Raw genomic sequence first — 21114 nt, 5'->3', positions numbered from 1 at the left:
AAAATCCAAAGTGCCCCACTGCGCAAACCTAAATGTAGCAGCTGCCCACTACTTGCTGGGCAGCCTGGAAACTCACTGGTACCTCTGTGCCTCTGGTCCCACTCAGGGACTCTCTCGCAATTGTGCCCAATTTGTTGCAGCTGCACGCGCTGGTGCAGCTGTGGCACTTCTCATGAAGGGGGGAGTCTGGCACCTCTGTGCCCTCTGGACTCCACTGGTGGCGTTAAACACCCCCATTGTTGGGGCAGCCTGCTCTCTGGCGGGACCGTCTTAGCGCCGACAATGCACCTCGATCTGCCCCCAAAGACACTGGGCTCTTTTATGCACCAAAAAGAACTTACCCCCAAGCATTGGAGCGGCCCGCTGCCAGACGGGGCCGCTCTGACTCTGTGCCTCTCCCAGGCACCACATAACTCGAGCCCCACTCACCAGCTCACTGGTGCTGCTTGGGGTCTCCTCTCTGTGCTGCGTCACAAGACAGACATGCAATTCACATCAGGCAGGCAGACACACAGCACACATAAATCCCAACTTCTAAAAGTGGCATTTCTCCACCAGTCGCCATAAATCTGCACACAACATTGCGCAGCATTTATCCTCACGAGTTCATACATACTAAACTCTACCCTGCACTCCTCTCATACCAGGAATTACCATGTAAACACTTATCCCCCATGCATTCCTATGGGAGGGCAGGCCAACCTCATCACAGGTACACAGAGAGCGCAAGCACTTTACACTGGGCCACAGTGCTAAAGTGCCCAGAGGCCTAAAACCACTACCACCACGTCAGAGCTTAAGGCAAAGGTTCAGGGGTGATCCTGCCAAAAAGAGCCACGTCCAACAGGCATGATTCAAAATGGCGGCTAAACATAAAATGGTGCAGCAAATGCTAACTTACATAAAACAATTGCATGAACAGATTAGCAAAAACATGATCATTTCATCAAAGGAAAACCTGTTCTTAAACAGGCGCAACAAGGAGAAATGTTTAATTTCTCCTCGTTTTTGCTGTTTCCATGTGTGTTGTGTTGTGCAGCACACATACAAATAGCAAAAGGCCTTTGATTGTTTATGTGCAGGAAGGTGTCCCTTACTGCACATAAACAATCAATAAACAAATGGACATTTTGCAACTTCTATGTGTACTGCATTAAGCAGCACACAAAGAATTTTGAAAACACCATTTAAAGATTGATTATGTGCTGGAAGGGACACCTTCCTGCACATAAACAATCTTCCTCTCATCGCGGACACCCTTGTACTATGGTGCAAGGGTGCCTGCGTTGGCGCTAGGCTGCTGTATTTAGCTCCAGCTTGGGGGGAAACGCCTGGTTACACCTTATTTTTGTAAATATGATGCAACCCTGCGTATCAGAAGTGGCAGAGCGTGGCGTTCAGCCTAAGAGGCTAACGCCACACTCCGCCACTTTTCTAGTAAATATGCCCCTCAGAGTAGGAACCAGAGCTACTGTGCTGTTGCTTGTTCTCGGTTGCACATTCCAGTTTTGGAGAGGGTTGGGGAGGTGTATGATGTCCATGGTTGCAACCCTTTTAAGGAGAAATCAACCTATCTTAAAGGTTATACAGGGCTCCAGCCACACAGTGTATCATCTTTAGAGGAGACGCTGAACTGCATCTCAGTAATTATTATAAAACTGAAGTTTGTTGTTGATGAATCTTTCTCCCAATACATTTGGAAAAGAAAAAGGCATTAGGTCAAAATCCTTCTTAAACTAGTATGAAGATTCAAGGATAAATCCCAAACGTAACCACCATCAACACAGACCTTCTCATGCACTATGTACTAGATATACATGCACAGTGAAAGCACCACAAATGGGCACCACACCAGTTTAGAAAAAAAAGTATGTTTAGCTAAACCAAACAAGACCAAAACGACAGAAATCCAACATATGTATCAAGATTATGACTTCTAGAACAGTTACTTCAAAAATAGCACTTGTGGAAACAAATAGCTCTACCTGGGGCTATTACGACGTTGTGACAGGCATAAATCCAAAGTACAGCGCAGACCGCCAGATGCGCGGGCCAGGCACGAAGTCAAACGAACCCCCAAACAACAGTACATTGGAAACGAAGTCAGCAGATTATGCATGGTGTCGTGGAGGTGAGGCGTCTGTTCCATGGCGAGGCCGGTTCCCAGTTGCCACAGGGAGGAAAGGCGTCGAGTAGGTAAGGAGGGGAGGTGTTGAATCCAGGACAGGGGATGTTAGGCAGCATCAGTGTTGAGACATCCGTTCAGGTGATGCAATGCAATGCCGGACAGTTTTTGAGGTCACCCTCATTGGTTATTAGAGCTGCAGTGCCGGCCGGGAAGTGCGCTGTGCACTTCACGAGTGGTGCCCCTGGCCTCGGTTTAGGTTGCAACATCATATTCTTGCTCTGAAGCACCAACCACGCAATTGTAAGGGCCCAGGAACTGGAATTGGCACCCTTTTGAATAGAGGAGTCCACAGAGGAGTCCAGGTGCTGGTCAGTGGAAGCAGGTTAGGTCTTTGTAGCCCTGAGACTTCAGAACAGGAGGCAAGCACACACAAGCCCTTGGAGATTCTTCTTCAAGCAGGTTCACAGCAAAGTTCCGGTCTTTGTCCTCTACTTGGCAGAAACAGCAACTGCAGGCCAACCCAGCATAGCACACACAGCAAAGGGGCAGTACTCCTACTTACAGCTCTCCAGCTCCTCTTCTTGGCAGAGGTTCCACTTGAGTCCAGAAGTGACCTAGTTCTCTGGGGTTTAATAACCAATACTTATAACCCATTTTCTTTTTGTTCTTTATGTGGCAAGTGTCTCTGAGCCCAGGCCAAACCAGTTCTGTCCTCTCGGGTGCAGCATGATCACAGGAAGTTGAGACAGCATTGTGCAAAGGAGACACGGCCTATTCAGGCTCAAGTGAGACTCATCACAACACTCTAAATGCAGCCAAGGTCTATTTAGCACAGCTATGAGTCAACCAAGGAAAGGCGGGAACACCTCAACCCCCTTGATGCACATCCCCAGCTCCTGCCACTCCAAAACAAGACAGTCAATACACAAATTGCAGAGCCAAACAGAATGGTTAAACAAGAAAATGCCTACTTTCTAAAAGTGGCATTTTCAAACACACAATTTAAAAACCATCTTCCTATAAAGATGTGGTATTGAATTCAGAGAGCCTAAACTTTATTTCTCTATGTTGTCCCACTGAAAAGTTATACTTGTATGATGTTATGAAGAAACCTCCATGTTAGCCTATGGGACAGACATCCTTTCAATAGTGAAAAATGAAATTGGCAGTATTTCACTATCAGGACATGTGACACACAATAGTACATGTCCTACCTTTCACATACACTGTACCCTGCATGTGGCACCTTAAATGTAAGAAAAGGGAAGGTCTGTCTATGGGGTACCTTGGGCCTACCTGAGGGGTGCCTTAAATGTAAGAAAATGGAGGGCTAGGGCCTGGCAAGTGGATGCAATTGCTAGGTGGACATGGCAGTTTAAAAGTGTGCACGCAGACACTGCAGTGGCAGGTCTGAGATACATTTACCATTTACCGGGCTACTCATGTGGGTGGCACAATCAGTGCTGCAGGCCCACCAGTATGTGAGGAAACAATGGCTCTTGTGGATAAATAAAGGTATTTTCTGATAGAGTGTGCACAATGGCAATGTACAGGGTTGGAATGATGTCAAAAAGACCGCTGACCATACACAACGAGGATGGAGTTAATTTGTGCAGTTTTTTATATAGTAAGCAGGTAAAATAAACATTACATACGTGGTGTTTCGCAATAAAAATATTTTTTTATAGCAAATAGTAAATAAACAGTAGTGAGAGGTGTCCCAGTGAAAGAACGTTTGGAACCTAGGCTAATTGTGACATATTATGTGACATATGTGCAAGGTTTCACTATACAACATTGGGCGACCATCAGAAAATTTGACATGTGTTGAACATCACTTTATACAATCATAAGTGCTGGGTAATGGTTCACCTTTGTTAACTGTCGATGGCGTTTTGACCATGTTTAGAATGTAGGGTCTCTTCAGGACCTAGAAATGATGGGACACCTGAAGCGAGGCCTGCCTTGCCTAGTGTGAGGAGCAGTGGCACCATGAAAATAGTGAAGAAAATAAACTAACAAGCTACCCAGCCGGGTGCCCACGTGAGGGTAGTGATAGGCAGGCAGAAGAGATGTCAGGGCCAGAAAAGTCTCAGCGGTACTTGAAGCGCTGGGTGTACAAATAAATGAGGCACAGCGTGCATGTGGTAACGCTCTGTGTGCGAGGGAGCAGGGCCTCACTTTGATGCAGTGAGTGGCTCACCAGCCTGTTGCTCAGTGTTAACAAAAATGCGTGATTTTTCCATGTGTAGAAAACTTATCTTGCAGTTAATGCCGAGTGTGAGTTGCCCCAGTGCTGCTCGAACAGAGGAGCATCCGTTTCCCTGTTCGGTGTGATGCCCACTAGTGGCATTTGATATACAGGGCCTGGGCACACCCAGTGCACTGTACACGACGGACTCTTACTTTTCCATTGCTTTGATTGGCAGTTCATCAAGTTCAGGGCATTTTGAGGATGACCACTTTGCGCCATTTTGTGTTGCCATTAGGTACTTGTGATGGTGCTATCAAACAGTCATGTCATTAGAACTGCAGATATAACATTTAGCTTGAGACCCAGTGCATTTTTTGCTGATACATTTATGTTGCTGACAAAATGATGCATTAATTGCTGATTTACATATTTTTTGTTTAGGAATGCCTTAGTATTTCAATAAGGCACTGTGATATTCATCAATCAATCACCTATGAATGCTCATATATTTCCCATTGCTGTAATGATAACCTGTGCAGTGTACAGCATTGTGGTTCACAAAGTAAAGTCATACTTGAAGATAGGCTTTCTTAAAGATGAAATGAAAATTCCTAGTCTTTATCAAAAGAATTTACTAAGCAATATTGTGCTAATATGTCTTTGATGTTAACCATTTAAAATGCAAACATCATCTTCTAACTCCTTCAAATAAATACCTTCTTTGAGGGTATAGCTTAACTCTACTAATGCAGTCTGCTCATCAAAGCGCTATTACTCACAGCTTAAATATTATAGATCAAGATGTTGCTTCACTTTTGGACAACTGAGTGCAACACACATAAAATTATTGTCAACTATTAAGAAATACTCCCTCTAACCAAAAACAGATCTATTGGCTTTGTAAATGTTTACTATTTAAATGGTTTCCTTCCTTTAGTTTCCATTACCCTGACTCTCCACTTCTGGTTCTTTATAGCTGGTCAGTGGAGATGAGAAAGTGTAATGGCAAATTATAGGAAGTAATATGATACAAATATAAAAAAGAATATATATGTGTATCTTGACAGCCTTCCTGCATCATAATTTTAAAAGTGAAATAGACATAGTTTTTCTGAAGCTTTCCTAACAAAACGAAATAGGAAAAGCAATAGAGTCCATCAGACATCACAAAAGAGAGACATTTTTCAAGTAATATTTCTTTCTTAATTCAAGCATGTTTATTAATCGGAAATCCCTTAATATTCAGTTTTTTTCTATCTCACAAACAGATGAAGTCCAACATCATATGAGTTTAAGCCTTTCGAGAAGAGACAGCCCAGCGCCAAAATTCCAGTCAAAGGTTTCTGAATATGGTAAGATATTGCACAATTTAAGACTGCGAGCCAATGCGGGCTACCTTGATGTCAAATTGAGAGAAGGTTTACAAATAATGTTAGAATTAAAATATTGCAGATGTCTTGTAGGTTGCCATTCCGGTGACATTATTCGCAAAAGTTCAGCAACCTGGGGTTGTTTTTGCACAGCCCGCCCCTTTTCTTCATTTTGGATGCCAGTGAGAGTGTCCTTCAATGCATATCCAGAAAGGAAACAAATGTCTCCATGCAACGTTGCAGATGTGTTACACATATGTTGTTCTCACCAATATCTGAAGGAAATTCTATGACCTTCAGAGAAGAACCCCTAACAGGAACTCTGTGTGAATTTGCTTACAGGTTATGTGTTGAGATATTATTAAGAAATATTTTTGTCTTGAATGGTGTCATGAAAAAATTAAGTTTATCCTTATGGGCAGTGTTTTATTCTACTGGTTTGCTTGCAGCTCCCAAACATTTTACAGTATTTTCAGAAGTGATCAATTCACAACTATTTTTGTGTATGCAAATTGGGCAAAGTGGGACCTATTTGAATCTTTACACCTGCAGACCCAATATATGACCGTAGAAAAGTTGCAAACATTAGTGATTTAACACAGTCATAAATTCACAGTTAGGGATAGGAACAAAGGGCCTTATTTATGAAGGCCTTGTGCCGCCGATGCGCCACTTTTAAAATGGGAAAAAGAGACGCAACGGCGCGCTAGGCCTTCAAAAATAAGGCCCAAAGTCTGCTGCCTGATTAGCAAGCTGCATTCCAGAACAGAGTGACAAGATTCCAAAAACTGGGGTTTTTGCTACGGAAGAGGGAATTTCCTATATGAAGAGATCAAAACTGGCTTTGCTGCTCATCAGATTCTGAACTCAGTTTCAACTGGCAAGGCAGTGAGGGCATGAAGATGTCACATTGAGACCTAATGGGTAGGCACTTCAATGTGGAACATTGTGACTTACAAGTGTATGCCACCAGAATCTTCCTCTTGAGTAGTCCACTGGTTAAAGCCTCCACTTTGTCTGTGCTGCAACAGTATAACAGTCAGTTCCTATGAGATTGTACTGTACATAACTGGCAAATTCCATAGTATTTATTTTATCATCTTGTTATGCATGTCATAAAATTGGAAATAGTTTTTTAAGCAATATGTTATATTTTTATTAATGCTGTCCCTGCCCGTCTTTTTTACCTATCGTCCTGGGGCAGGTTGCCAGTGAAGCAACCAGAGCTGAAACATGTAGACTGTGTAATGTATGATACCTGTGGCTAAGTAAAATCTACCAGAATTCAGCTAGTTCAACAGTGGCTGAAACCTCTGAAGCAATATCTCTTTCAAGGAAGACCTTGTTTCAATTGTAGTGAGGTGCTCCTACATAGAACATAAAAATGATTCTTAAAACTGCTGTGGGATGTATGGCCAATGTATCGACAATGATATCCTTCCATTTTTAATTCTTTTTAAACATTGCAGATGAGTTTGCATTGCCATTGCAGATGAGTTTTGTTGATAGGTAACTTTCGAAGACAAGTATATTTTGATATCTCACTGTGTCAGTAACAGTGTAAAAATAAAGGCTGCATCTGTTCTGTTTGGTTTTCTCACTCAGTCATTTCACTCCGAATTCTGACCTGTGATGAGTAGAAAAGTGTATCAGCTTTTATTAGCTTCTGCTTTCTACACTACAACTACAGTTAACACTCTCTTAGAGGAGATGTAATGAGGTTGTGACAACTATAATTAGCATTTTCCCGGATCCACATGTTCTATACGGTCTACATCCCTACTCGGATAATCTCAGCAAATGAATCTCTTCTTCGCTGCAAAGAGAAAATAGAGGCCAAGAACGCATACACGTGGTGTGTTTGTGATCTGCAATCAAGCCTTTACTGTTTCAGAGTCTCATATACTTACTTTCTTTCGCCATATGTCAGGAAGGAAATGTTTCAATATTACTAGGTACTGGATAATCAGTAGGAGTGGGCCAAAACGCAACCATTTGGCTACCACTACCTCAAATTTATTATTTTTTTAAATGCTAACTTCAATAGTATCGTAATGTGTGGATGAAAATTGTGGTAATTGTAGATTCATTAAGAAGCAACCCCCTGAAAATCAACTTTTTAACAGGAGGCAGGCATTAAAAATAGACTTTGAGGAAATAGCCTGGTGGTTGGCAAACATATCATAAGGCTGGCCTAATCCCAGTCAAATAAATGTCCTATTGAGAAAAATGCCACTTTCTGTTATGGACTTGAGACATCTTTTACAACGTATCTTTAATCACTCCTTTGATTGGTAACACGTACATTTTGATACCTTAAAAAGTAGATCTTAGAATTCCCAAAACTTACTTTACTTTTGCATTTCTTACATCCCTCCATTAAGTACCAGCAGCAAATGCGTTCCTTCAACGTAAACTCAATTATAGAAAGTACTTACGTAATTTGCGCAGGAAAGACAAGAGTCAAAATCCATAATTTACTGCATAAAAAGGCACTCTTTAATTCAAAATTAATTTCACATAAAATCTTCCACAGGCTTTTGGGGTGATACATTTGCATACCCCGAATGTTATTTAGAACTTTATGTTTGTGTGACATCTGCCACAGATTCTATGTAAAATGTAACAGCTAGCTATATCCTTTAGGGCGCTGGGACATTAATCACTTTTTGGGTCGATGCCCTCATCTGCCAATCTCTAAATGAAGCCTCATGTCTCTGAAAGAAATCTGTGACCGACAAAACATAAATATTTTCAGATTAAGGTACTTTAAAGCGGGAATATGAACTTTTCAAAGGCAAGCTGCTAAAAGGAAATCCGTTAAACCTATCACTAAGAGAGAAAAATGAATATTTAAATCTAGGGCGCACTTGAAAGTGTGATAGTTTTCATTAAATGCCAATTTAGCAACCATCAGACATACTCTTTTTATTCCTAGCACCAAACACGATTGTAAAGTAAGATATGGTCTATTTATTTGTGGAAATCTTTGCCTACTAGTGAATTAATGTGAATGACAATATTTTATTATCTCCCTAAAGCAGAACGTGTGTATTTTACTTATTTTGACAATCACTAATCCTTGCAAGAATATAATCTGGGTTTTCCTTCTTGGATATACTTTCGGATCAAAGCGTATGTTGCCTGAGAAACACTCAAAATATGTTATGGCATAATTTACCATTTTAAACAGGGTAGCACTTCCTATGATATCATGGTTGTTAGGCCTGGTATGATTATAAGGACTGTGACAATGGAAAAAACCTAGTTGTGATAAAACGTATACATTGCATGTCTAATTACACTATGAAACAAATGATATAATAAACCAAGAATTGTGGAAGTGATCGAAAATGAGAAAGGTGCAAGGGTCCTGGCATGTGCAGACACTCTCTTCCGATCTCTTCTCGTCTGATTTGCAGTTATCCGTCTTATTTCAGATTAGCCATTATCAGATTGCCTTCTTTAATTAAATGTTCAAGGGCACCGACTTCAGAATAGTTCACTCTGCACACGGATTTCTCAGCCAGGGAGAATACGTTTTGTTTGCTCTCTTCAATAAAAAACAGCTTTTCTTTTGCACCTTCTTTAAACCAATCCCAAATATGTCCCTGACCTCGTCTGACCTCTGCAGCAAAGGGTGGAGGCTGCAATTACTTCCCCTTCATGCACAGCGAATTGGAGAGCCTGGTTCCAAAAAGAAACAGGTATCGATCCAGCTGCAAGCCACCAGAGAGTCATCTTCTGTGCGAGCTGGCACAAACTCCGTGGCAGGTTGTCACATCAGTTCAACATACAGCTGGCAGAGACAGTACAAAAGAATGCCAGGGAACCATGCGAGAGCCGCCCTTGCCGTCTCGAATTCAGGCACTAAAACCAACATGTCCGACTTTAATGTGAAGATGTGCAGTTTCGACAAAGTTCATTAAAAAAGTATTCTACATCCTTGGGTGGATCACATTTCACAATCGATAATTATTGGAGTGTCTGACTTGCGATGTAGGATCAATCATTGTGACCAGTGGAGCAGAACAAATAAAATGTATATATTTTTAACTTGAATTATCTATTTTTAGCACTGAAATTGGACTGAGTAAAACTATCGATATATAGACATAAAACTAAAGTCAAACATTTTAATACAATTGCTATTTTAGTTGGGATTTACACTGGGATTTCATTGATGTTCAAAGAATAATTAGTCACTTTGATGTTGAAATGCACAATTTATTATGTTCTGACCCCGCCACCACTCCTGTCCATGTCACCAGTAGGAATGATGACTGCTGTAATGCTTTGGGACACTTTATTTTCAGAAGTGTTGCCAGACAATGCAAAACAACTAAAAATACACTCAGAAGTGCACGAGTTATGATAACAATTCAGTGAGAGTGACACATAATAGTTTCTACCTTTAAAAACATTTTAACTATAACTTACACAGATGAGAAGGTTTCCACTTTTAGAACACGCACCACTTATTTTTAAACTCTTGTTTTAATACCCACAAGCATGTATGGACCAATTCACATACGCTTTATGGAGTTTGTAAACCAGTATTTCTTTAATAATGTAATAATGTACACCTTCAGGTCTTTGATAATTGGCCCCAAAACATCTAAAATAGCACTAAAGAGTCAGTGAAGATAAAATGGTTTCATTAAAATGACTGAGTTTTACCAACCCACCAGACACCTACTCTCTGCCTCACTCTTGCACATATTCACCGCATCCACACAAGCAAAACTAGATGTCTCGCATTCGCCTACCTCACACGCAAGAGATGGAACAAACTCCCTCAACACATCAGAGCCTCCGCCTCACTGTTTGAGTTCCGCAAGAAGCTGAAGACCTAGCTCTTTATACAAGCACCTTGGGGACCAAAAACCCTCACACCTGCCCAAGTGCCTGGATATCCCTCAGGTGATTAGTGCTCTATGCAAATCAATATAGCACAGCATAACATAACAGTTATACCAAGTGGTAAGATAGCGAAGTGAAGATGAGGTCCTACTCTTTGTGTTGTTTTTAATGCAAGAAAGACGAGAGAGTTCACTTTTCATGTCTCTTTTGATAGCCAGTCCTGTTTGCCAAATCTCCTGGGGGCACATTACCTAGCAATAGCGATATTTATCGCTAAGCAGGGTTAGCGGGAATCATTTTATCGCCGAGTTCTGCCGATTTTTATCGCAGATAAACCTTGCTAAGTCAGCGATATTCATGCATTACCGAGCTAATGCTCTTAGCCATTTTATCCACTTACCATTGGATAACATGGCTAAGAACTGCTCTGGGCAGGCGTTAGCTTTAGGAGATAATCACGCTTAGCGCGAATATTTCCAAAAGTACGCCTTTGTAGGTAATAGGAGATAGCGATGTTAGTGACTGTTTACAGTCGCTAACATCTTGGCACGCCCACTTGCATGTCATTAGCGATAAATATCGCTGACATGCAAAGTGGGCCGCAAGATGATCGCTATCTCCTACTAGCTGTTGCTAACTGGTGTTAGCGACAGCTAGGTAATAGGGCGATAAAATTATCGCCGCTTTAGAGGGAAAAAATTCCCACTAAAGTGGCGATAAGGCCCTTGGTAATATGGCCGGGATGCCGCCACCCCCTCCCAACACATATCCCCAAGGATGGGAAGTCGGACAATAGTTGAACTTTTGGAAGACGGGAGGGAGTCACCCTCCCGGCCGTATTTATTAAAATATGAAACAAAATTTAAAACATTAAATAAAAGTTTCATCATTACGCATTATGTACAATTTTCATTTATCACATTTCGATATCCTGAAAATGCATACACTCTAATTCAAATTGTACATCCTAGCATTAAGGGCCAACGGCAAGGTCTTAACCGGTGTCAGATCCCTACTACCAAACTCCCGCCGTCACTGTGTGAGCGGCGCATGCGCAGAGGGCTGTACCCTCATTGCCAACTGTAACTTCCCTTGTCGTGGTGGGGGCCCCCTTTCTACTCGACGCCATCTTAAGGGTCGTCCGAGTTCCCGTATGAGGTCTCTGTAGGAAGGACAGCGTGGACTCTCCCCCCCAACCCCACACTCTCTCTCCGCCGTCGCGGATATCCGGCCCCCGGGAAATTAGTAAGGAGGAGCATATAACCGCCTCCCCCCCTGGGAGGGGCCCATGGCCATCTCCCCCTAGGCGCACCATCCTTAGTGGGTGCCGCCTCCCCATGGAAGGGGCCAATGGCCGTCTTCCCCCGGGCGCTCCCATCCATTGTGGGTGGCGCCCCACTCTAGGGACCTTTCAATTACTGCTCACCGATCATGACCTTACCGCCCGACAAATAAATACGACAGTTGTTTACCTACTAAAAGAAAAATTTCACATCATTTTACTGTTATCACTGAACTTTTCCTGCAAGAAGAAATTTCTCCAATGCAAACCAAATCTTTATTTTCAGAGTTCCATCATACACTCTACCAAGGAAAAAAGGCCTATACTTTCATCACTCAGAAACCTTTATTTTCCTCCAAACTTTTGCTAAAAGGGCCTGGTGGGTGGGTCAAAATTGCTGCTTGTTCCGTCGAGGGTTCACGAGCAACGAGTGGGTGCAGCCTTCCGATCCGAAGAACAAGAGGACGATCTTCTGGATTCCCGCTCCTTTATCCTTCTGCGGGAGGGCGTGTACCCGTCCCCGGTACGCCTACTGGGCGTGGTCTTCCATCGAGGTGTCGAGGACAACCCCTCTCGGGCGGGGGAAGGCGCGCCCCGGCCACGCCGCTTTGGGCATACCAGCCGGGCAACGCCCACCCCGCCCAAAATGGTTTCCCGGGAGGTTCGGGCACCCATCCATACGTTCGGGGGGACCGAGCGGTCGCCCCTTTCCATATGGCCGGGATGCCGCCACCCCCTCCCAACACATATCCCCAAGGATGGGAAGTCGGACAATAGTTGAACTTTTGGAAGACGGGAGGGAGTCACCCTCCCGGCCGTATTTATTAAAATATGAAACAAAATTTAAAACATTAAATAAAAGTTTCATCATTATGCATTATGTACAATTTGTCATTTATCACATTTCGATATCCTGAAAATGCATACACTCTAATTCAAATTGTACATCCTAGAATTAAGGGCCAACGGCAAGGTCTTAACCGGTGTCAGATCCCTACTACCAAACTCCCGCCGTCACTGTGTGAGCGGCGCATGCGCAGAGGGCTGTACCCTCATTGCCAACTGTAACTTCCCTTGTCGTGGTGGGGGCCCCCTTTCTACTCGACGCCATCTTAAGGGTCGTCCGACTTCCCGTATGAGGTCTCTGTAGGAAGGACAGCGTGGACTCTCCCCCCCAACCCCACACTCTCTATCCGCCGTCGCGGATATCCGGCCCCCGGGAAATTAGTAAGGAGGGGCATATAACCGCCTCCCCCCCTGGGAGGGGCCCATGGCCATCTCCCCCTAGGCGCACCATCCTTAGTGGGTGCCGCCTCCCCGTGGAAGGGGCCAATGGCCGTCTTCCCCCGGGCGCTCCCATCCATTGTGGGTGGCGCCCCACTCTAGGGACCTTTCAATTACTGCTCACCGATCATGACCTTACTGCCACAGACCGGATGGTTGACCGACCATCCGGTCCCCCCCAACTCCTCCTATAGGTCATGCTTCCTCAAAACCTCTCAGCCATGCAACCCTGTCTCCTATGAGTAAATCATTCCCCTCCCTGGACAGGTGAACCCCATCGTTCAGATACATTTGGTCACCCCGGATACACCCATGTGGAATGACATGCAACTGTGCAGAACGGAACAATCTACCAATCTTATTATTGACCCGTTTAACTGAATGGTTCAGAGCTGACACCAAAATGCCCCCCTGCCACCTCCTTCTAGGAATCATGTGGGACCAGGCAATCGTGCACCCCGGGACTCTTTTAGCCAACCAGCTAACAGCCGACAAGATTCGTTCAAGTAACACTCGTCTACCCAGTGTCACCAAATCGTTGCCTCCCAGGTGTACTATGACTACAGATGGCGGTGACCTATGCCGCCCTAAAAGTCCCTCGAAAAATGACTCAAATTTGTCAAAAACGAGCCCTCCTTTCCCATGGAAAGCCACTCTGAACCCGTATTCCCCAGGTGCGTGAATCGCGTCACCTTCCTTGAATACGTCACCGGCGCGCCTCACGTATGAGTGGCCCACAACCCATGCCATCCTCTCCCCAGTCGGTGATCTCTGACCGCTGGTCTCTCGATGCAGGGTCGACCTCCAATTCCGCCCTGCATGGCAGGCCCATGAAACTGCAAAGTAAACAAAAGACAGAAAACGTGAGTGCATGTCAATTGATCACTTACAACATGTGCAAGCGCACATACCTCTTGAAGCAATTCGAGGACCAACGGCCCAATCGTTTCACTTCCTCAGCACTCTGACCCCTGGCTGTAGCCTCAGTAGCAGCCCCTATCCTAAAGGAGTGGGTCCCAAAATCGCACGGGTCCATGCCCGCATCAGCGATTGCCAGTGCCAGCACCCTCTGAAACTGAAATCTCGTCAGTGGGGTGCCATCCTTGTGTCGTAGCAAGCTCCCCCCCCAAGCGGCCGCTCTTAGCGCCAAATAGTCTTCCACACATTTCAACGGGCAGACGGGGGACCCACGCTTGCGCTGTACGACCACATTATCTCCCATAGCCCCCTGGTCAGTCTTGGACCTGGCTATCATGATTACCATCGAATCACCCCTTATCTGGATGTGATCCCTGCACAAACCTCCCTCCATATCTCTCTTGTTCCTTGCGACCAGCTCGCTCACCCTCATGGCCCCATGGAATGCCAATGTGAACGCTGCCCGGAACAGAACTGTTTCGTAATGGGAGGAACACGTCTCATCCAGCTTTGCTAAAAGCCGAGACAGTCTGTCTAAGCCAATCGGGTGCCTTGTATCTTTCTTGCAACCCTCAAGGCGCTGCCAGCTGCGAAGGGCTTTCTTCACCAAAAAAGAGCCTGTAGGGTCTTTTATGCCGTGTACCTGGGCCATGAAGGAAATGGCCGCCCTATGCCTACCGGCCGTTGCCACTGATCGGCCCTCCCTGTGTAGTGCTACCAGGTACCCCAGGACGGATTCCTCCTGACCCCAATTCCGACTCCCTGCAGGACCCAAATATGTGCAATAGGAACGAAACGCTCCTTCGTATGCTTTCCTTGTTCTGGGGGCTAGACTCGCTGCCACGAGGTCTTGTAATCCGAGGCACCGATTAACCACATTGCTTCTGGGAATGGAGCTGCCTCCGGGTCTGCTGTGGGCAGATAACCCCTGAATGCCTGCATATGTGAACGAGAGAGTGCATCAGCCGCATGGTTCAGTACACCTGGCACATGTCTTGCCCTGAACAGTACATCCAGTCTCATGCACAGCAGCACAATCTCTTTCAACAACCTCAGGATCATTTTGCAGCGTGCTGCCTGTTGGTTAATGCAATCAACAACCGTCATATTGTCGGACCAAAACTCCACTGAGCGACCCCTGAAGTCGTCAGCCCATGTCATCAGAGCAACCCAAATTGGGAATAACTCCAGGAACCCAATGTTATCTGTGAGACCGTTGGAGTGCCACCATGTCGGCCATGTTTGTGCCGACCATCGATCACCTAAGATGGCGCCAAAACCCACGCTCCCTGCCGAGTCGGTCCATAGACCTAATTCCTCCGAAGACTCCGGCAGGGAGGTCCAGACGACTCGACCGTTGAAGTCCGCCAGAAATGCCAACCAAATACGCATATCCTGGCGAACCTCTCCAGACAGTCTCGTACGGTGGTGAGCCTCTTTAAGACCACCCATAGCTTGCGCGATAGAGCGCGAAAACGGGCGGGCCATAGGAATCACTCTTAAGGCAAAATTAAGCTGACCCACTGTTTGTTGTAACTGGTGCAGGGTCACTTTCTCCCCCCCCCGAGGCATTGCATCAAGGAAGCCTGGAACTTGATCACTTTTTCAACTGGTAGTCGGAAACACCCCTCCACAGAATCGAGCTCAATTCCCAGAAACTCCAGTGAAGTAGATGGTCCGACCGTCTTACCCGGTGCCAACGGGACACCAAATTCATTCATGAGGATGCAGAAATCATACAGCGCCTGTGCTCACATCGTATCCCCGGCTGTCCCCAAGAACAAAAAGTCATCCAGATAATGCATAACATGTCTATGCCCTGTAGCCTCGGTAAATGCCCATTCCAAAAAACAGCTAAACATCTCAAAATATGCACATGAAATGGAACAACCCATGGGCATGCATTTATCCATGTAATAACTTCCCTGAAATGCAAAACCTAGCAGGCTCTGATCCTGCGGGTGCACCGGAAGCAACTGGAATGCTGATTCGATATCACATTTCGCCATCAGCGCCCCAGGGCCTAGGTGGTTCAACGTGGCCACGGCATCGTCGAACGATGCGTATCTTACTGAACAAACTTCTGGGTCAATGGCATCATTTACCGATGAACCCCTAGGAGCAGAAAGGTTATGTATGAGTCTAAACTCCCCCGGATCTTTCTTCGGGACAACCCCTAAAGGGGCACAGATGAACTCGGCCACCGGCGGGCAAGAAAAGGGGCCAGCCACTCGCCCCATCCCAACCTCTTTTGCTATTTTCTTTTCTGCCACACCTGGGTTGTGCCGTATCGATACTTGGCTTTTACAAAAGGAGTTCCCCCGAACCTCCCCCGCCGGGATGTGGAAGCCATGTAAGAATCCCTTCCTCAACACCCCAGCGGAGACATGATCAGGATATTTGTTTAACCACGGAATCATAACCATGAGATCAACGGGTGTAGGCAATCGGTCACAAAGGTCCACCTCACTCCTGCTTAGGGCCACCTTTTCCTCCCATCCCGCCATATTTTGATCTACATGCACTCTCCGGGTGTGAGGAATTCCCACAGCCGGCACACACATGCTTAAACTTGCATGCCCCCTGCGGTCTGTTACAATTGCCTCGATTGAAGCCCCAACAGACCCCTCCTTTACCACCATTCCCGCCAACACTGGGCTGATAGCCCCCACCTGTGCCTGCTCGAAAGGGCACCCCGGGCTTTTGGCGGACCCCTCCGGTCCCGCTCCCGCCTGGTGAGGACGTACCTGTCGCCCCTGGCAGGAGTTGTTTGTGCCATGACACCGAGTCCAAACAATCCCAAGACAAAGAAGCATCATATTCTTTTGCTTTACGGAACTTCATGTCATAGCCTTTCCATTCTTCCCCCTTATACATTGAATAAAAATCCATAATGCGATTCTGATAGCAAACCAACTCAGTCATAACCTCAGGTTTACGTTCCTCCATAACTGCGGTAAATATAGAGAAGGCCTTAACCCAGTTCGTCACTGTCTCTTCCACCCTGAACTCGGCCATCTTGGCGCGCCAAACACTAGGGTGCCACAAATCTTTCTGCGTTTTAGCATACTCCATCTCACGATGGTCCGTTAACAATGAAAACATGTTGACATACTTGTCTCCCCATATTAACTCTTTCGTGGCCAAGGGAATGTGCTGTGCAACCTTTTCCCGCCTCGAGGGTATCGAGCCCTCCCCCACCATCGGCAATGCGAGCTTACCCGGATCGGCTGTTGTTGCCGCCGTCTTCTCTTGACCAGCTGCTGGTACTCCCGGCGCCACCTGTAGGGGAACAAGAGGAACACTCGCCTTCGCGCCATCTCTCGCTTGCCGCAACTGCCTCATTAACACTCTGGCTTCTTCAGCCGGATCTCCCGGGGTCGCTGTGCCCCCACCTTTGTTTTGAGCCATGCCGTCAATTGTGCGGCCAATTCTGGGGGTATTTCATCGTCCTCGACAGAGGTGATCACAACCGGGATCGGCTGGCCTACATCAGGGGTCTGAACCGGGTTATCCACCGGTACGGGGGGGGGCGAAAAGAGGTACCTCTGTAACTGGGACCCCCCCCGAAACCGCCCTCTCTTTGACCCTCTTCCCTCCAACCTTGGGGGCAACTCCCGGCAAGGCCGGGCCTATTACCTTTTTCGGCTGACCTGGGTCGTTCAGTGCAGCCAATTGCTTTTTCACCTCCGCCAAACCTCTACCGAGCGATTGGACTTGACCGAGCTTTCGGTCCATACAAGCCATCCGGTTCGACAATAGGCGTAACATCTTCTCCGTCTCGGAACCCTTTCCTGCTTGTTTGCTAGGCATGGTTTCGAGTCCTCCGCCTTTGGTCGATCCACGAGGTCCTGAAGTTTGTGTCGAAACTGAAAGAGAAAAAACAGGATTACCACGTTCAAAATTGCTGCTTGCTCTGTCGAGGGCTCACGAGCAACGAGTGGGTGCAGCCTTCCGATCCGAGGAACAAGAGGACGATCTTCTGGATTCCCGCTCCTTTATCCTTCTGCGGGAGGGCGTGTACCCGTCCCCGGTACGCCTACTGGGCGTGGTCTTCCATCGAGGTGTCTAGGACAACCCCTCTCGGGCGGGGGAAGGCGCGCCCCGGCCACGCCGCTTTGGGCATACCAGCCGGGCAACGCCCACCCCGCCCAAAATGGTTTCCCGGGAGGTTCGGGCACCCATCCATACGTTCGGGGGGACCGAGCGGTCGCCCCTTTCCATATGCCCCCTGGTTTGTAAGCCTTTCCTTACTGAATGTTTCTCCTCCTTTATTGGCCTTCTATTATTATGAATTCATTTTAGTTGCAATTGTTTTACAGTTATTGATTCTGCACAAATTAAAGGTTTTTGCAATGAGAATACATGACGTGAAAATGTAAATTAAAAACCTCTTGCACACACACATGGTGGGTCTTAGGCTTGCAAAAGAGGTAAATAGCGAAAATCTAATGCATTTGGTTTCTGGAGCATATACATTGTCGCTCAACGCTAGTCCTGCTTTCACCATCTGTTGTATCTACTTAGCATAAACGTACATACGTTTTTTAATGACGGTCATTTTACTGACTACAATTATATCATGTAATTTACAATTAATATCTTGCTGTGTTGCCAGCATTTTTTTTATATTTGAGAGTGGTGTGTCTCAGTAATATGAATGCAAATTAAGTCTGAGTCAAATTGACAGTGTATTTTGCGCAATCTTTATTTTGCGTCAGCATAAGTGTAAAAAATGAAAATGTATAAATGTAGCTACCTTGTTTTTTTATTGTATAAAGAAGTAAGGTGCAATGACAACACTCATTTGCTCCAATTTATGTCTGCTGTACTAGAATAAAGGCTATGTATGTGCGCTTTTCACTGCACAGCCCCAGGCAAGCATGCATAATTGAAGGGCAACCTGAAGAATGTGTGCTGAGTAAATCAAAACTATGAAAATGAGATTAACCTCCCATAAGTGTTGTGCCTAGGGAGATCTGGTTGTGAATTACGAAACTTAAGAAATACACAGATCTTTAAGTCATGTCAATGAGTTTGACACTCCGGTAAGACCTCCCATACATATACATTCCGTTTAGCACAAAGCGTTCTGGGTCTGCATTTAGTACTTTTAGTCATCATTTTCTTGTTGAGACTGTTTCTGTCCTATTGGTATTGCCACTTCATTTCAACCTCTGTGAAGATTGTAGTGTGAATATTGAGTAGAGAAAATTTAGTTAACAGAATATCATAGCCTAAATATTAAGAACCTACATCTTGAGGTGGTAGATGCATATGGTTACGTATAGATTTACTATTCTCAACTCTACTGCTACATACCTTGAATATCTATCTATCACCAAGGCCAAATTTGTGAAAGAATAAGTGCTGTTACCTGAAGTTCTGCTCAGAAGTCCACGGCCGGTGTACTGAATACCAAGGCTGCGTATTTGTGAATCTTCCTCATGTCTCTTTAATCCACTGACAGGCCCTCTCCACCCTTTTTCTCAATCTTGCAGGTTTCTGTTTCATCCCTCTGTGATGGTATTCTGTCTTTCGTTGCTTTTGTCTTTCTTGTGCGTGTGTTTTTCTCTCTCTTGCTCTCTGTCAATATCTGATGAGGAAAAAAAAGTGTTGCTCCCCAAAAATGAGTGCCGGGTGGCCCCACCGGTAGCCACAGACTCAAATTAAGCACTGTCAATTGTCAGGGTATATGTAGGTTGAGTTAAGTATGGTAAACCTGTACTCATCTATAAATGCTTACCTGTTGATGTTTTTAATCATGGTATATTGTATGTATGTGTGTTAGACTTGGCATCTTTTGGCATGTGTCCCCTGAGTTTTTAATTTCTGACCTCCCGGCTTTGACTGTTTTTGCTGACATAATATTTCTGCACACTTTTTGCACTGCTGATCAGTGGTAAAGTGCGGGCGCTCTCTGTGTAAATTGTGCTATGGTTTGGTGTTTCCCTGATTGGATAATTGATTTACTTGTTAGTCCCTAGTAAAGTGCACTGAGTGTGCCAGGGTCTGTGAATCAAATGCTACTCGTGGGCCTGCAGCACTGATTATGCCACCTACGTGAGTAGCCCTGAAAAGGTACCTCAGACCTGCCACTGCAGAGCCTGTGAGCAGTTTATAACTGCCATGTCGACTTGGCCAGTGCACACACTTGCCAGTCCCCAACCTTCCCTTTCTTACATGTCAGGCACCCCTAAGGTTGGCTCAAGGTACTCCTGTGGGCAGGGCGCAGTGTGTGAAATGTAGGACATGCCCTGCTGTGTGTGGCATGTCCTAATAGGGAATTACAGCCAATTTTGTTTTTCACTATTACAAGGCTACCAGTTACCCATAAGACAGAATGGGAGGCTTGTTTATAACATCTTATAAGCATAACTGGCCCAGGGAACTCTGTAAGAAAATAACATTTAGTGTGCCTGCACTCAGAATCTAAAGATGCATCTTTTAGGGAAGGGGAATTTTACATTCTGCGTTTGAAAATACCACTTTTGGAAAGTGGGTATTTTCTTGCTCCGTCATCCCGTGTGCCTCTGCTAGAATATGGATGGCCTGTCTGGGTTTTGGATGACAGAAGGCCGGGGACCGGAGGGTAAGCATGGGTGGATTTTGCGAATTGGCAATCCGCGAACTTGCGTATTTACGGATTCGCAATCCGCAAAATCCGCGAACTCTTGCGAATTTGCGGATTTTTTTTTTGTGTTCGCAAGGATTTTTGCCAGTTCGTGAGGGTTCTGTACCAGTTCGCAATTGCCAACTTACTTGTCGGCTCGCAACGGCCGCGACTATGTTGTTTCTACATCTGGTTCATCATCACAGGTTCACAGCACCCTCTGTTTCACCACTGCCACCCTCTGGTACACCCATGCCACCCTCTGGTACATCACTGCCACCCTCTGGTTGGTTTATCACTGTAGATTATGGGGGTGAAAAAAAGCAAGCACACCTGCCCTGCTTCAACTGACATGAATTAATTTGGGGTTGATTAATGTGTCACTGAATTTAAACTTCCAGTCTGGCTGGCACCTGCTTCCTTATCTGTAATTTGCTTTCTGTTGCAGTGCACTTTTTTTTC

The 21114-nt window shown here is 45.5% G+C and overlaps 1 protein-coding gene across 1 annotated transcript in view; it reads left to right on the top strand.

Annotated features, from left to right (window-relative positions):
* Window positions 1-21114, top strand: part of LOC144773770 (protocadherin-9-like) — a 1011061-nt gene that overhangs the window by 523127 nt on the left and 466820 nt on the right. The window contains exon 3 of the mRNA XM_078658891.1: window positions 5591-5674. Coding sequence (XP_078515017.1) covers window positions 5591-5674 — 84 coding nt within the window. The remainder of the gene's footprint in view (window positions 1-5590; window positions 5675-21114) is intronic.

The sequence above is a fragment of the Lissotriton helveticus genome, chromosome 8, assembly GCF_964261635.1.
Source record: "Lissotriton helveticus chromosome 8, aLisHel1.1, whole genome shotgun sequence".
Taxonomy (NCBI): Eukaryota; Metazoa; Chordata; class Amphibia; order Caudata; family Salamandridae; genus Lissotriton; species Lissotriton helveticus.
The sequence above is the reverse complement of the archived record's forward strand: the minus strand, read 5'-3'. Positions and strand labels throughout refer to the sequence as shown.